We start from the raw sequence: 15,783 nt of genomic DNA on the forward strand, positions 1-15,783 counted from the left end.
GCAAAACATATAAATCTCTCTGAAGACATCTGAGGGGGAGCCTCGGACCCGTGAGAGAGCAGAGCAGATACGATGGCAATCACCACTGATAGGCGAGGAAATAGAGACTCCCGCAGGATCACTGTGATCTAAATCCTGTCCTGCATGTGGGGTCTTCTCGAAGGGAGCAGTCCTCCTGGGCAGAGGTTGTATTGGTCTGGCGGGAGGTGCAGGAGAGCCCTGGGGCCCACATTGCAGGGAAGCAGGGGAGGGGAGGGAAAGGGAGACCCTCAGCCCAAGCTGGGGGAGGGAGAGGATCTCAGGCCCTGCTTGGCTTTGCTGTTCTTTTTGCCTCCTTGTCCTGCATGGGTGGACCCTGGATCTTCTGGGCTGGCCTAGAGTCTACACTGGGAGCCTGCCCCAGAGCGGTGATTCTCAGTCTCGGCTCCAAGTGAGCATCATATAGGGCCCTTATAATGCTCAGTCCCACCCCAAAGAGTCTGATTTAAGTGACCCAGCATGGGGGCTGGGTGTCGGTCATTTATAAAAATCTCCAGGTGAGCCTACTGACTGTTCCTGTCTCCTGGGCTTGTAGGTTGTAGGGCCTGGGTCAGACTGTCTTTCGTTCCAATACAGCCCTGAATTTCAGGGGGGTAAAAAAAGGAGCTGGGATCCCGAGTAGAATGGGGAGTCTGCCTGGGGGGTCTTAACCTTGAGGGTGACTGGGGAGACAGAATTGCTGACTGTGTTAGTTACCGATTGCTGTGTAACGAATGACACCACATTACAGTAGCTTAAAGCAGCTGTGTATTGTCCTCAGAGTTTCTGTGGGTCAGGCGTTTGGGAGCAGTCTCGGTGGGTGTTCCTGGCTGGGGTCTCTGGGCAGGTTGAGTCAAGATGTCAGCTGGGGCTGCACACACCGGAAGGCTTGACCGGAGCTGGGGGATCTGCTTCCTGGTGGTTCACTCACAGCTTGGCAAGATGGGTTGACTATTGGTAGGAATCAGGCTGTTGCAACACAGGCTTCTCGGTAGGATTTCTGGAGTGGCCTCTCAAGGTGGTGACTGGCTTCTCCTCTGGTAAGCAGCCTGAGAGAGTGAGGTTGAAGCCACAGTGTGTTTTCTGACCCAGTTTCAGAAGTCATGCTCTGTCATCTCTAGGACATCCTCTTAGTCACACAGGTCAGCGTGGGAGGAGACTGCATTAGGGCACACGTACTAGGAGACAAGGGTCACTGAGGGCCATCTTGGAGGCTGGTGACCACATGGATTGCCCCTTTGTTGCCCTTTTGGCCTCCCAGCCTGGGAGGCCCAAGCCTCCCCAGTAAGTGGGGTGGCCCTTCTCTCCTAGTGCTCTGTTCCTCCCCTGTCGTCGGCTGGGGTGGTATCACTGTGGGGTGGGGTGGTCGTCTCTGGAGGTCTTGCTCTGCAGTTATCTTGCAAGAAGGTCTGTGACTTCTCTACTGGCGTAACCACCCACCATCCCCACCACATTTGGTCTCCTGGCCCAGGCCATCCCCTGCCCCGTCCCCTGCCACCCGTGACCCTGACTAGCATGCACTTGGGCCCGTAGGAAAACAAACATAAGAACTATTGCTGCTACATGCGTGGCTCTGGGCTAAGTATTTTGCATTGTTGCACTCAGCCCTGTGAGGCAGACATTCCTTCTCCCCCACTCTATTGAGGAGGTACTGAGGCTTAGGTCACTCATCTCATTCGTGGTGAAGATTCAAACCACTGCTGTTAAAAAGCAAGTGATCTGATCCCACGGAGGGCCTGTGTGAAAGCCGTGGTGCTTTAGCATGTCCTCAAAGAGGGGGACTCATTATCAAGCTAGATCATCAAGTGAACCATAAGGAAGTATATTTTTGTGATTGTGTGTGTGTGTGTGTGTGTGTGTGTGTGTGTGTGTGAGAGAGAGAGAGAGAGAGAGAGAGGAGAGGAGAGTAGGGAGGGATATATGTGTCTCTTTCTGGGGTTTCCCAAGGGCTAGTGACTTGGCTGCCTCAAAACAGGGCTGGCAACGTGGGCTTGAGGCTAATTTTCTCTCAAGTTCTCCCTTTCAGGAGAACTTCCTCCCGGAGGAGTGAGTCACTGCAAGCGCCATCTCCTTCAGCTCTTGTGCCCACAGTCTGGTCTGCTGTCACCAAGGGCAGTCCCACAGCAGTGTGGTCACTAGGCCAGTGATTGGTTCTGTGGTCTCTTACACTTCTATGGTTGATGACTTCCTGGAGGAGGATTTAGAGTTTGGGTGTGCGGTCCTGCTCAGAGGGAGGAAATCCAGGCCATGGGATCTTATCCTAAGGGCTGCTGAGGGAGCCACAGTGAGACCTGTGCCCTTAGGACTTTGCTGGGGGACACTAGAGCCTGGCTCATAGGGATTATTGCCATGTTCTTATTCCATTTTACAGATGGGGAAACTGAGGCTCAAGGGCTCACAGACTCTCCAGGGCCACCCTGGTTGGGGCAGAGGTTGCTGTCTGGGGGCATTTCATCTTCTCCAGGAGCATCCAGGAGTGGCAGTCATCATCTCAGCCCCCTGACCTGTCTTTGGGCCGAGGGGTCCTGGGGTTTGCTTACATCCGGAAGCTCTGGGATCTGAGGGCAAGAACGTGGGCCCTGCTTGCAGAAAGGTGGCAGCCTGCCTGGCCAGAGAGGCTGTGTGGTGCAGTCAGGCACAGAGATGGGAACCCAAGGCACAGGCTCTGGGGAGCGGAGGTAGGAGATTGAAGGGGGCTGGCCTGGAGTTGGAAAGGCCCACTACTGATGGTTCAGAAGCCAGCCCTGACCAGTCCTGATCTGATCTCCGGTCAGAGTGTGACCCACTTATTTTTTGCTTGGGGGGGGGGTGATGTCCAGGGTGGAGTGTGGGCCAGAGCTGTTTGAGTGTGGCTGTGGGGGCAGGAAGGCTGTCCTGGGTTCTGCCCTGGCCCATCTCTACCTCTATTTCTCTCTGGCTGAACGGTCAGTGAGGCTACCAGCGGAGCTTCAGGCCCATCAGAAGGACTCTCCCCATTCTCTGGCTTCTTTCCAGCCTTGCTTCCCCTCCTCCACGTCCAAGTAGGCTTTGAGCCTGGGCAGGGTCATCTCCACGGTCTGTCTCTGTAAGCAGCTATAAGCTGGGGACCTGGAATGATCCTCCGGGGTCTCTCCTGTCTTGCAGAGCCTCCAGGGAAGTGGAGAAAAGACTGTAGTGCTTACCTCTCTAGGAATGCTTCCCCCTCCTGCCCACCATCACCTGTGTGGGCCACGCCATTGGCTTTGTCCCCCTATACACCAGGTCTGCGGCTGCCTCTCTCCATGCAGCGTAGGCTCCCTGCTTCCCCTGAAAAGGCTACAAATACTTTCAAAGCTGTGCTTTCAGGGACTTTACACATCTGGCCGTGAGGAAGAGAGATGGGTAACAAAGGCATTGTGTTGGGAGAGAAGTCTAAGGGCCAGGAAGGAAGATGGGGCCTCCAGAGCCCTTGCCCCATGTTGGCCCGTGAGAGCCAGAGGACACCGCTGTGGGTGGGCTCTGTGGAATGAGGCTCCCACCCCTTGCCCCTTTTATGAACTTGGAGTTAGCTGGTGACCATTGTCTCTGATGCCCGACCCTCCAGAATTGGGTAGAATGTAGGCTGACTCAGAGGTGGAGGTCAGTGAAACACAGGCTGTGGTGTACTCTGATTGATATCAGGGTCAAGGTCTCGTCTGATACTAGGGTTGGGGCCAAGGCTGAGGTTTGGGTCTGAGCTCAGACACTGACTGGGGTTCTTCCATAAGTGAGATGGAGCCCTGGGCCCCAGGAGAAGCTCCTGGGTCTCCCATTTCTGTCCTAGGCTCTTCAGGGGTCTTCCTCCCTCTGTGCTCTCTGGAGATGGCCCTGGCAGGGGGCCACACCTTTTGCCTGTGCTGTCTCATTTAATCCTCCCAGCTGTCCTGCCACACAGCGGTACTGATGCCCATTTTACAGATGGGAAAGCTGGAAGACTAAATGAGGCAGTTAAGCAAGTGATGGGGCTTAAACCAATGTGTCCAGGAGGTGGGGTACAGATGCTGTGTCCCTGGGGTAAGTTCAGAGGTATTGGCCAGGTGGGACCTGGAGAAGGGATGACCCTAGTCTAGGGTCACCTGATAAAGGAAAGACTGGGCTCCCAGGCTGCCCCTGCCCTGTCCCCATGCTTACCCTGTCTCACTGCCCACCCTCACACCCCTGTGGCTGGCCTGGCCTGACCCTGCCTCTTTCACTTCCTGGCTGCCTGGCCTGGGTGAGGAGGGCTGGGGAGGGTCTGGCTGGGAGGAGTTTGGGCCCAGCCCCTCCCTGGGGTTGAGGGGTGGGAGGGGCCTCGCTTGCAGACAGAGCCCCTTTGTCTGGGTTGCTGTGCAAAGCAGCTGGTCTGGGATTTCTGGGCGTTTTTTACATTTGAAGAATAATTGCATTGTCTGGGGGGCCCAGGAGAATCCAAGTCCCTCCCAGACCTGTCAGGCAGTCTGAAGAGATTCCCCTGGACCAGCCCCCCAGCTTCCTTCCCCCCTCCCTACCTTCTGTAGAAACCTGAAGCAGAGAGGGGTCGGTCCCTCCAGGGAAACTGAGGTAGGGCTGCTACCCCTGAGTATCTGTTAGGAGGAGAGACTCGCAAGTCCCCCGGGTTGGTTAGGGGAGGGTCCAGGGGCCCCCCAGAGCCCTGCAAGAACAAACATGGGCCATATAGGAATGGAGCAGGCAACTGATTGGAAGCGGTTGGGCCCACTTGGCAGTGCTTCCGCTGGTGGTGTCTGGACTCTTAACGGTGAGGTCAGGTGAGCCAGGTGCACTAACTGCCTTGGCCATTCTCTTCTCCTCTGGGAAATGGGTCATTCATAATGAGGTGACCTTGAGAAAAGGAAAGTGAGGCAGACACATTTGGGAGTAGCCTGTGTTCAGAGGGGAGCCAAGGAGAGTAGGGTTTTTTTTGTTTCTCGTGAGGGGAGACTTTGGAAGGGCGTGGGGGCACCTGGGATGCCGGCCCTCGGTGGCAGTGTCCACTGTGGGGGGAGGGAAGTGACCTGCTGATTACTAGGTGAGCAGAAGTGGACTCCAGTCCCGAGGAGGAAGGGGTGCCCTGCACGGAGCTGGACCACTGACCCTCCTTGCGGTTCACTCTCGTGGCTTGGAGAGGGGATCTCCTGCATAGCCTGGGGCTACACCCTGTTCAGTGGCTGGGGGGCTGCAGCCTCATTACCGAATCATAGCATAGTTTTTGCTGAGGTGAGATGTCCATGCTTTGGGGGTGGGGTGGGGGGAGCGATGGGGGTGGTGGAGTGATGGGGGTGGGGTGAGGGGGGTGATCGCAGAGCCCAGGTAGTGCCAGGAACTCCCATTTCCAGGGTGTCTGTTGCTTCAGGAAACATCAGTAGAGCAGGCCTTGTGGGTGGGTTCAGCCAGGCGCGGAGCCCCCCAGCCCCAGTGCCCTGCACAAGGGTGTGCATGTTAAGAGAAGCGGGAGCCAGCTTCTCTGACATGTGTGAGGGCCGGGTGTCTCCTCTAGGCCTTCAGGAGGGCAGCACGGGGGATCCCAGGACCTCAGTGAAGCTGGGGTATGTATGTATGTTTGGTGGCGTCTGAGTGAGAACTGAAGCCAGAAAGGTCAGCTGGGTTCAGTGGATAAAGGGCTGACATATGGAGGCCTTACCCATTCCTGGTACATGGTTAGTGCTCAGTGAATATGGTTATGTTATGTTCCAGGGTTATGTTCCTGGTCAGTGGGAGGCCTGGGCAGCACTTGAGGCAGATCCAGCAATTCTCTAGGGGTACAGTTCGGAGGGAGGAGGCAGGGAGGTGCGTCGGGGTACAGAGGGTAGAGGCCACAGCGATTCTGACTGTGGGCTGGACATGGCTTGACCTGAAGGAGAAGGGCAGTCTTCCCTTAGGGACACATTCAGCTTTGAGCCTGGGGACGGGTGCGCGGTCCTGCAGTGTTAACCATGATGCAGAAGCACAGGGAGATACGGAGCTGCCTCCAGCTCAGTTCTGGGCATTTGCAAGAGGGGCTGTGGCGGAGCCCAGGACTAAAGCATGTTTCTGGTATTTGGAGATCAGGAGGCACTTCTTGGAGGGTAAATTGGAGGGGGATGCAATGAAACTGGTGGGTGTGCTGAGAGAAGGTGTGGTGGGGAGGGGAAGTGAACACACACTGGCCTCCTCGTCTTCATTTTTGTTTCTTGGGGAGCCTGTCACAGGAACAGGGTCTTTCTTCCCTCTGTTCCTCTCTTCTTCCCCTGCTGCCGCCTTCTTTCCAGACTGGCTTCTTAGGCGGGTTCAGTCCGGGCAGTGTTGGCTTTGGGCCGCAGGGGGAGGTGTTAGCTGGCAGGCCAGAGCAGGGGTCAGGCAGTGGGGCATTCAGAATGAGGGTGGGATGCTCACACCATGCCTGGACCTGATTTCTCAAAGCTACCAGGCTTGGCCTGTCTGGGGACATGGGAGCTCCAGGCTCCCACCCTCATTTTGCCATGGAAGTAGGATCAAGAAGACAAGTGTCTGTTGCCCTGGGCCTCCCTCCTCCCCCACCCCTCCTCCTCCTCCCTGCCTGGCTGAGCCAGCACTTTTTCTTCTCTCCTTTATCTGCATGAGAAGTACAGGGTGTTCTGTTTCTCCTGTGCATACAGATCAAGGAGCGGATGTTATTTATTTATTTATTTATTTCCCAAAGGCGAGAGAAGAACAGGCAGGCACGGGGTGGGGGTGGGGGGTGGAAATTAAGTGTGAGTCTTCTTCCTCAATAAGCCATTTTCTCATAAATTAAAAAAAAAAAAAAACCTGAAAGGAAAAGATGCCACAAGCCAACAGAAAATAAGCGGCTTCTCACCCCCTCCTCTACCCTGGCTGGAGATAACAGAACACTGGAAGGTCCAGTTCAGGGTTTAGCTGAGGGCCTGGCACACAGTAGGTGTTCCTGCCCGAGGTTTTCTCTGTCCCTTTCCGTTTGGACCTTGTGGTGTATTGGCTCCATGGGCTGATGTGGAGGGCCACAGGGGGGACTCCTCCTCTCTCTGTGTGTAGGGCTTCTCTGGCTCCTTCCAGAAGGAATTGGACTGTGGGATTCCTTGTGAACATCAGAGGTGCGGGTGACCCACATGGCCCTTGCTTGCCTATTTCCACCCCTGTGCTGTTTGAATTTAAGGTCCCTGATACATTGGGAACTCGGAGTTCTTTCTATGTTCCTCTTAAAGGCAAACTGCCCACCTGCCATTTCCCACCGTGCATTTCTGAATCCTCCCCCAAAGACCCTCTGCTTATAATTTAGTTACAGAAATTTACAGGTGATTGTCACACTTGAGGCTCTTACGAGTATTCTCAGTCTGTGACATCCACACAGGGCCTTATTTGACTATAGCAATGTAGTGAGGACAAGACGGCCCTGAGGCTAGCCAGGAAGTTCATGTAGCCGGCTGGGCAGGCGCTGTGCCCCAAGTATGCTTTGGCTCTGTCAGCTTCCAGCTTAACTAGACCCTGAGTTTTCAGACGCGGTGGCCCACAGAGATTGGGGTTCTGTGAAGAGATTTCAGAGGGGAGTGGGGACCCCCTCACCACCACCATTTAATTCCAGTCACACACGGGGACCCACAGGAACTTTTCAAAAAGGGGTCGTCACCAGTCAGGTGTGAGACCCCTGCGGCAATCCCCTCCTTTATTGTAGGAGCGGGGCGGTTTTGGAGGGTGGCCCCCGGCGGCGGGTGGGGGGTGGGTTGCAGATGGAGCCCGGAGAGCAGGATGGAGGCCTCCCCGCCCCCCACCCTCCAGTTCTGGAGACTGAGGCATGCGGGCCGGGCGGGCGGCAGCTCCAGGTCGCATCGCGGGGTGCGGGGCAGGTGGCGTCCGCGGCTGCTCTGAGCACCCTGTGTGTTTACCAACCTGACGCCAGCCCGCGTCGCCTCGTCGACCCTTCCTACCCCGGCCGCCCGGGCCCCGCGTGCAGGCAGCCACACCCTCGCCTCTAAATTGAGTCCACCGGAAGGAGAACCTGGGCGAGGGCAGGGTGGGAGGGGAGGACGCGGCCCGCCGGACCCCGTGCTCCCAGAAGCCGACAGCACCTCGCTGCCCGGAGCCGGCGGGGACCGAAGGAGGAAGGAAAGGCTGTCCAGACCCGGCTCCCCTGGAAGGGGGCAGGGAGCCCCGGCCTCCGGCGGAGACTCAGCCTCGGAGGGGCCGGCGGGTGCCACCTTCCGGCCGTCGAGCGAACCGCGGGGCGCCGAGGTGGCCGGCCTGGGTCTGGGGGGCTTGAGGGGAGTTTGTGGGTGGGAGTCCGGTGCCCAGGAGTGGCCTCCGCAGGCGGAATGGGTGGTGGAGGCGTGAGGAACAGCTTCGCAGCCTCAGTGTATTTAGAAAAAGACCCCTTTGCTAATCCTATCATAGAGATGTTAGGGGGACTGAAGCCTCAGTGGTCAGACCAGGAGATGTGAGAAGGAAGCAAGTGCGAAGCTTCCCCCCCACCCCAAGCCACCCCATCCCAGCTATCCCCCATCTTCCTGGGCAGGAATGGATATGCAAATAGTTACTGAGGTGCACGCACATATATACAACAAATGGCACAAATCCTGAATTCCCCAAGTCAGTGGATCTTTATGTATACACTGTGTAGTCACCATTGAGATCAAGGTACATATCCCTTCCACCCCAGAGAGTTCCCTCCTGAGGCTTTTCAGTCATTCCCTTCCTCCCAGTCTCTCTTCTCTCCTCACAGGTTCATTTTACCTCCTCATGAGCTTCACGTAAGTGGAGTCATACAACATGTACTCTTTGGTCTCTCTAGCTTCTTTTGTTCAGTGTAACGTTTGAGGGTATCAGTACTTTGGTTCTGTTTATTGCTGAAGAATATTCCCTTGTACGAAAATGCTACACATAGCACAATTTATTTACCCATTTTCCCATGGCTGGGCCTTTGGGCTGCTTCTGTTTTTTTGGCTTTTATAAATAAAGCTGCTATGAGCATTGTTTGGCACGTCTATTTGGTGGAATGTGCCCTGCTTCTCTTGGGCTTATTCTTGGGGGTGCGGCTGCTTTGTCACTGGAAGGGTTATGCTGAGCTTTATTAGGTGTGGGAGACAGTTTTTTATTTTTTGTGTCCCCCGTCCACTCCACTGCCCAGCAGCCACCTTCCGCCCACCCTTCCTCCTCTGTTGTTAGGTCCCGGGTACTATTAGAGTCTGGAGCTTCTGCCGCTGAAACTTCAGCAAAGATAATTGAAAGAGAAGTTCCTTGGGTCAGGGAGGGAACAGGGACGGGATCAGAGCTGAGTGGCCCCTCGGGATGGCCCCCAGACAACTTCAAACCCCCGTGGTCACTATGGGAATAGAAGGGTAGCTTCTCCCAGCACTGGGGCGATTCAGGGACCACCCCCCCACCCTTGGCCGCCCCGCCATCAGCTCCCTAGCTTGGCGTCTCTGAACAAGCTGGCTTAGTGTAACTGTCAATTTGATGTCTGGCCTCTGGTGCCATGGGTCCTCACAGTCCACCGTTTCCTGGGCTCCTTGCTGCTTTGCGGTGACTGAGGGGCTGGGTGGCTGAGGAAAACAACCAGAGACCTACCCGGAATAGCAGAGGCTTGTCTGATACCGGCCTCGTGGCACTTTCCGGGGGGCGGGCGGGACTATGTCCTGCCCACCAAATTGCCACTTCGTTCAGCCTGTGAAAGACTAACAGAAAGCAAGAGGACAAGAGAAGGGGTAAAGGAGAAAGAGTGCCAGGGGAGAACCACGCAAGGGAGGGAAAGTAGAGGCTCCAACGCTGTGTGTGCAAGAGTCCTGAGGTTTGTGTGAGCATCTTGGGGTCCTTGTGAGCATCCCAGAGTCCATGTGAGCATCCTAAGGTCTGTATGAGCATCCGGTTTTGGTGTGAGCTGGACCACAGCAGCTGGGCTGGGGCAAGCTAGTTCAGGGTCAGCAGGGTCAATAGCTTCTCCTGACTTTGGCCTTTTTGCTCATCCCCTTCCTGGCTGGCTCTTGTCTCAGGTTTGCTGAGCAGGTTTGGGATGGGATTGATGGGTTTCAGGGGCTTGGGGCAGGCTCCCGGCAGCCCTGCTTGCTTGCGGGTCCCAACGATGCCTCTGCCCCACCTTTCTCCTTCCTTCTGTCTGTCCTTCTCCCTGCCACATCCTTAGGAGATGGTTCCTTTTGTCCACAGCTCAGGAGGAACACAAGGACTTGAGGTTACCCCCCTGAGAACAGAGCTCGAAACTGTCCCTTAGGACAGGTGGGAAGTGAAGGCAGAGTAGGTAAGCCATAACACCCCTGTCCCCCTCTCTCCGCAGGTTCCTAGGAGGCCAGTGCGGACGGTATGCAAAGTTGTGAATCCAGTGGCGACAGTGCGGATGACCCTCTCAGTCGTGGCCTACGGAGAAGGGGACAGCCTCGTGTGGTGGTGATCGGCGCTGGCCTGGCTGGCCTGGCTGCAGCCAAAGCACTTTTGGAGCAAGGTTTCACGGATGTCACTGTGCTTGAGGCTTCCAGCTGCATCGGAGGCCGCGTGCAGAGCGTGAAACTCGGTGAGTGGGCCCCCTCACCCTGACTCCTAGGCCAAGGTCATCTTTTGTCCTTCAGTGCTCAGGCCCTGCCTGGAATCTCATTATTTTGGTTTTCCCCCCCGCGGTAAACGTTCCATCATGCATGCTGCTTGGGCATTTGGCAGAAGCTTCCTTTGCCCTTTGAGCAACCCGAAGGGCCCTGGCCTTCGTTTTTGGCATATGACCTGGAGTGCACAGTGTTTAGGAAGGAGAGGACACCCAGACCAAACTGTCTTGGCAGTGGGTGGACCAGTTTCTACTTCTCAAGAAGAGGAATTCAGTAAATCTTTATGAGTCATTAACTCTTTTTTTTTTTTAAGATTTTATTTATTTATTTGACAGACGGAGATCACAAGTAGGCAGAGAGATAGGCAGAAAGAGGGGAGGAGGCAGGCTCCCTGCTGAGCAGAGAGCCCAATGCGGGGCTCGATCCCAGGACCCTGAGATTATGACCGGAGCCGAAGGCAGAGGCTTTAACCCACTGAGCCACCCAGGTGCCCCGAGTCATTAACTCTTGAGTGTGAATTAATATATCATGACCGAGAGCTAGTCCTGGGGCTAAGGAAGTAGTAGGAAGTACTCAGTAGGAAGGAGCTCAGGGAAGTAGAGGTGGATGGGATTTGTGGGTGATGGGCAGATCTTAGGATCATCTGGGAAGAGGATCTGTCTGGGTTGCAGAGTAATGAAGACCCTAGAGAAAGGAGCCGGGAAAGAGACTTATCCCAGGGGTGGGCAGATTTTTCCAGGGATCCTAACGGAAGGGGAACTTGCCTGAAATGGCAGCTGGAAGTCAGCGCTTCCCAGCCAGGGGATCTGATCAATGAGAGACCAAGTGGGCAGGGACCACGCCTGAAATCCCAAGGCATGTGCTACGTTGGCCCTCCAGAGAATTTTGTATCTGGGTCCATTCCTACACGGGGCAACAAGGCCACGCAGTTAGGATGCCCACATTTGATGGACGTGGAGCCTGGCTCAGAGACGGAGGTGGTCAGGCTTAGAACGAGCAGAGGCTGAGGACGCACATGGGGCCCTTTCCTCTTTCAGAAACTTTGATGTATTGAGAGTCTTCTAGAGCATTTCCTGGAAGGCATATATGAGGTTGTGTCCGTCTCCGGCACACACTGGAGTGTATGTTGGCAGTGAGGATGAAAGTGCCGTCCAAGGTGCTCGTAAACCTGAGGATGGCCAGCAGGGAAGCCCTGGGACTCTTCGGGAAGGGGCAGCTCCAGTCAGGGTTCTTGAGTCTTGATATGACGTTCAGTGTGCCACATAGAAGCAGAAGATGAGAGGACCCGTGGCCCTGTCTCATGGGTTGCTGACCACGGAGACATGCCATGCATGGTACAGGCAGTGAGGCGGAAGCCTGGGGCTTCAGAAAGCTGAGGGGAGGCACCCTCTAGCCATCTGTTGGTGACAGAAGACTTCCTGAGCTGGGGGAGCTTGGTGCTGGGTGGAGGAGAGGGGAGGAAGAAGAAGGAGAGTGCCATATGCGTGGAATGATGTATGCGAAGAAGATCAAGGCAGACCCTGCCAGGAGAGCGGACAGCACACCAGGGAAGGGCAAACTTGCCCCTGTCATGTGTGCAGACTTGCAGGGCGGAACTCCCAGGCTGCAGTTGGACCTGCTTCAGTGTGAGATGCTAGCTGTGAGTCTCAGTGACGCTGAGAAGGTGTTGCGGGCCAGAGGCTCCGGGGACACCGTGGGACATGAGGAGATGGGGTTGGTGCCCTTGGATGCAGGGGTGTCAAGGATCACGGTGGCCGAGGAGCAGATGGGAGAGGGTGGGAGATATCCTCAGACTGGGGCCTGTTCACCCTAACTCCTTGCAGAGCCTGGCCAGGAGGGGTGGGATGCCAACCTTGCGGCTGACCTCAGGCTGACCTCAAACCTGCTTTTGCCATGTGTTGAGCCAGGAAGGGTGGCCTGTGCCTGGATGTCCCTACCCAGTGGCAGTGGGATTTAGAGCTCCCTGGCATGCCCAGAGGAGGGCCCAGGCCCCTCCCCGTGGTGCTGGCCCCTTCCTTCTCTTGGGAGCTCAAACTAGGCAAGACACCTTGGGGAACCCCAAGCCTGGAGGCAGGGCACTGTTTTTTTTTTTAGTTTTTTTTGTACCTCCCTGTCTGTCCATTTTTCCTGGACAAAAGGACATACACATTCCTGCCTCCTCCTCTGCAGACACAAGGAAATTCTGTCTCACTGGCTGTGGCATGAGGCTGTGGCACGACGCCATGGGCTGTGGGATGCTTTTTCTCTTGCTCTGTGTTTGGTACATAGTATATACAGGGCTATTGTTAGTAACTGGTGGTTTAATTAGAAACAACCCAAGAGAGGGAGGGCACGCAAAAAAAGAATGTCCAGTTCGTGGGGTGAGGGGTGATACTGTTGTCTATTACGGCATATTCAGAGAGGAATTGCTGCCTAACAAATCACCCCCAAGTGTAGCAGCTGAAGGCAGCACCGTTTTATTTGCTTAAATTCTGTGGGTTGGGAATTTGGGCTGGACTCAGCTAGGTAGTTCTTTTGCTATCTTGCCTGAGATCTCCCACTCAGCTGCAGTCATCTGGTGGCTTGACGGGGACAGGTTTGTCTAAGATAGCCTTACCCATTTGTCTGTCTGCTGGTTGGCACTGGCATTTTGGCTGGGCCACATATCTCCGGCAGGATAAGCCTTTTCAGAGTGGTCAGATTCTAAGAGGGTGAATGTGGAAGCCATGAGATCTCTTGAGGCCTTGGCTCTGAAGCCACGGACATCGCTCTCACTGCATTCCCTTAATCAAAGCAAGTCACGAGGTCAGCCTAGATTCAAGGAGGTGGGGAGGCAGACCCCACCTCTTAATGGGAGGATTGGTAAGTTCATGTAAAAGGCTATGTGTACAAGGATAGGAAGAATTATTGTGATCATCTTGGCAAAAAACTTAGCTGCACATGATATCTTGAATCAGTCCTCCAAAACAAAACACAACACACAAAAAATGTTCCTCTGTCTTCTTCCATTGTTTCAACATCCTTGGGAGCTAGGCAAGGAAGGAGGCAATGTGCCATAGTCCCTGCAGCATCAGAAGAGGAAACTGAGGCCCAGGCACAGATGCCTCAGAGTATCTGGTACCTGGGCTGTGGGTGGGGTGGTGGAGCCAACCCCAGGCCTGGTCCTGCCTCAGCTTGGGTCCTGGAGTTGCCCCCTTCCCTAGTCAGACTCCCAGGGTTCTGCCCCCTTCTGTTCTTCTGTCTTAGGATGAGAGAATTTAGTTTTCTCTGGAAGTCTATTTTAGACTGCCTTGGGGAGGAGTCTTCCAGACTGTAATGTTTGTTCTCCTCTGCTCCAGACTGAGTTGGGAGGGGGCCACTTTCCATCTGGGACAAGTGTTTAGACCATTGGAGATGTGGAGGAACTGGAGTCAGGTGAGGACCTTGAGTCAGAGGCCCTCCCCCCTGGGTTTCCTTATCGGGTATTTCGGATGACCTCCCTTCCCTCACTGGGACCACTGTACCCTCAGGTGCCCACAGAATGTCTCCTGAGGGAGAGTCACCAACGAGGAAGGAGGGGCCAGTATCTGGTGATGTGTAGACAAAGGTGGGATGTAAAAGGAGAGCCTTCCAACTATCCAGTGAAGTGACCTTGGGGCAAATCACAGAGTCATTTAGGGTGTCCATTATCTCAGCTGAATGGTGGAATCCATTTTGTGCCACATGTAGTTTCCGCTGGAAACTTTTCACTGAAGACTTTGGTTGCCAGATGGGACCCAACTCCCTTTCTGCCCTGTTGTGGGCATGGAAGGAGGCTCTTGAAGGAAGAAGGGTGAGGCAGTGTTCTGGCCCTCTCTGAAGAAGCCCCTGCCCATCTAAGGGCCTGTTGTTGTCACCATCAGGACACGCCACCTTTGAGTTGGGAGCCACCTGGATCCATGGCTCCCATGGGAATCCCATCTATCATCTAGCAGAAGCCAATGGCCTCCTGGAAGAGACAACTGATGGGGAACGCAGTGTGGGCCGTATCAGTCTCTACTCCAAGAATGGCGTGGCCTGCTACCTCACCAACCGTGGCCGCAGGATCCCCAAGGACGTGGTTGAGGAATTCAGCGATTTATACAACGAGGTGAGGTGTTAGCAGGGCAGTTGGGCACATGGGCGTGGGAGGCAGGGAGCAGCCTGGTAATATGGGGGGAGGAGCTGGGTGACCTGTGGGGTCTTCTGTGATTCTGGTCATGTTTTTGCATCCTCTCTGGGCCCAGTATTTGGAAAATCAGGACAATTTGAGGACAGAATGAAGATGATGAGTGGGGAAGTACTAGGTAAGAGACCATCGATACAGATGATTAAATATTTCTTCAGAAAGACCTTAAACATCTTTTATTAGGGGGCATCTGGGTATCTCATTTGGTTGAGTGTCTGACTCTTAATTTTGGCTCAGGTCATGATCTCAGGGTCCTGGGATCAGCTGCATTGGGCTCTGCACTCAGCAGGAAGACTGCTTGAAGATTTCTCTCCCTCTGCCCCAACCCCTGCTCTCTTTCTCTCTCTCAAATAAATAAATAAATCTTAAAAAAATCTTCTTTTAGACTTTATTAGTAAGTGCTTGGGTGGTGATTGTTGTTGTTACTGCTTTTGGATACTCTTGTAAGTGGTGATTTTTTAAAAGTTTACTTTCTACTTTTTTCCAGCATGTAGAACTATAACTGATTATTACATATTGATTTAGCTACTTTGATAAAGCATTATTTTAATGCTAATATTATATCCGTTAACCTTAATTTATATTCTAATAATGCTTTGGAATCTTATGTACATACTATACCAAAAAATGGTAAATTTTTTCCTTCTTTCTAATCCTCAGACCTGCATTATGCAGTAGAACTTTCTACAACAATGGAGATATTTTAGACCTGCATTATCCAGTAGGGTAATCACTAGCTACATGTGGCTCTAGAGCTCTTGAAATATATCTAGTAACGCTGAGGAACTAAATATTTAATTTAATTAATTTTAAATTGCCACAGGTGTTTGGTGGCTATTATATTGGACAACACAGCCTGAGACAACTTATTTCTTTTCTTGGCATATTCCACTGGCTAGTGTCTCCAGTATAGTGTTGGGTAGAAGTGGCAATGGCACACATCCGGGTCTAATTCAGGTTTTTAAAAAAGTGTTCATGTTTTTAGTATCTTTCAGTGTTGCTGTGAACTGCACCTAACAACCAAGGTAGTATGGAGGCCTTGCCTTCTGATAGCTTCTCATTTATAGTGTAATGAACCTTCACCGCAGGTCAGCAAGTTGGCCAACAAGCACC

The 15,783-nt window shown here is 54.0% G+C and overlaps 1 protein-coding gene across 5 annotated transcripts in view; it reads left to right on the forward strand.

Annotated features, from left to right (window-relative positions):
• SMOX (spermine oxidase) overlaps positions 1–15,783 on the forward strand; it is a 61,870-nt gene that overhangs the window by 38,441 nt on the left and 7,646 nt on the right. For all 5 annotated transcript variants that reach the window (XM_080814668.1, XM_080814672.1, XM_080814669.1 and 2 more), the window contains 2 exons: positions 10,247–10,480; positions 14,366–14,592. In XM_080814668.1, coding sequence (XP_080670794.1) covers positions 10,273–10,480; positions 14,366–14,592 — 435 coding nt within the window. In that variant the 5' untranslated portion in view covers positions 10,247–10,272. The remainder of the gene's footprint in view (positions 1–10,246; positions 10,481–14,365; positions 14,593–15,783) is intronic.

Source organism: Martes martes (assembly GCF_963455335.1).
Source record: "Martes martes genome assembly, chromosome: 9".
Classification (NCBI taxonomy): Eukaryota; Metazoa; Chordata; class Mammalia; order Carnivora; family Mustelidae; genus Martes; species Martes martes.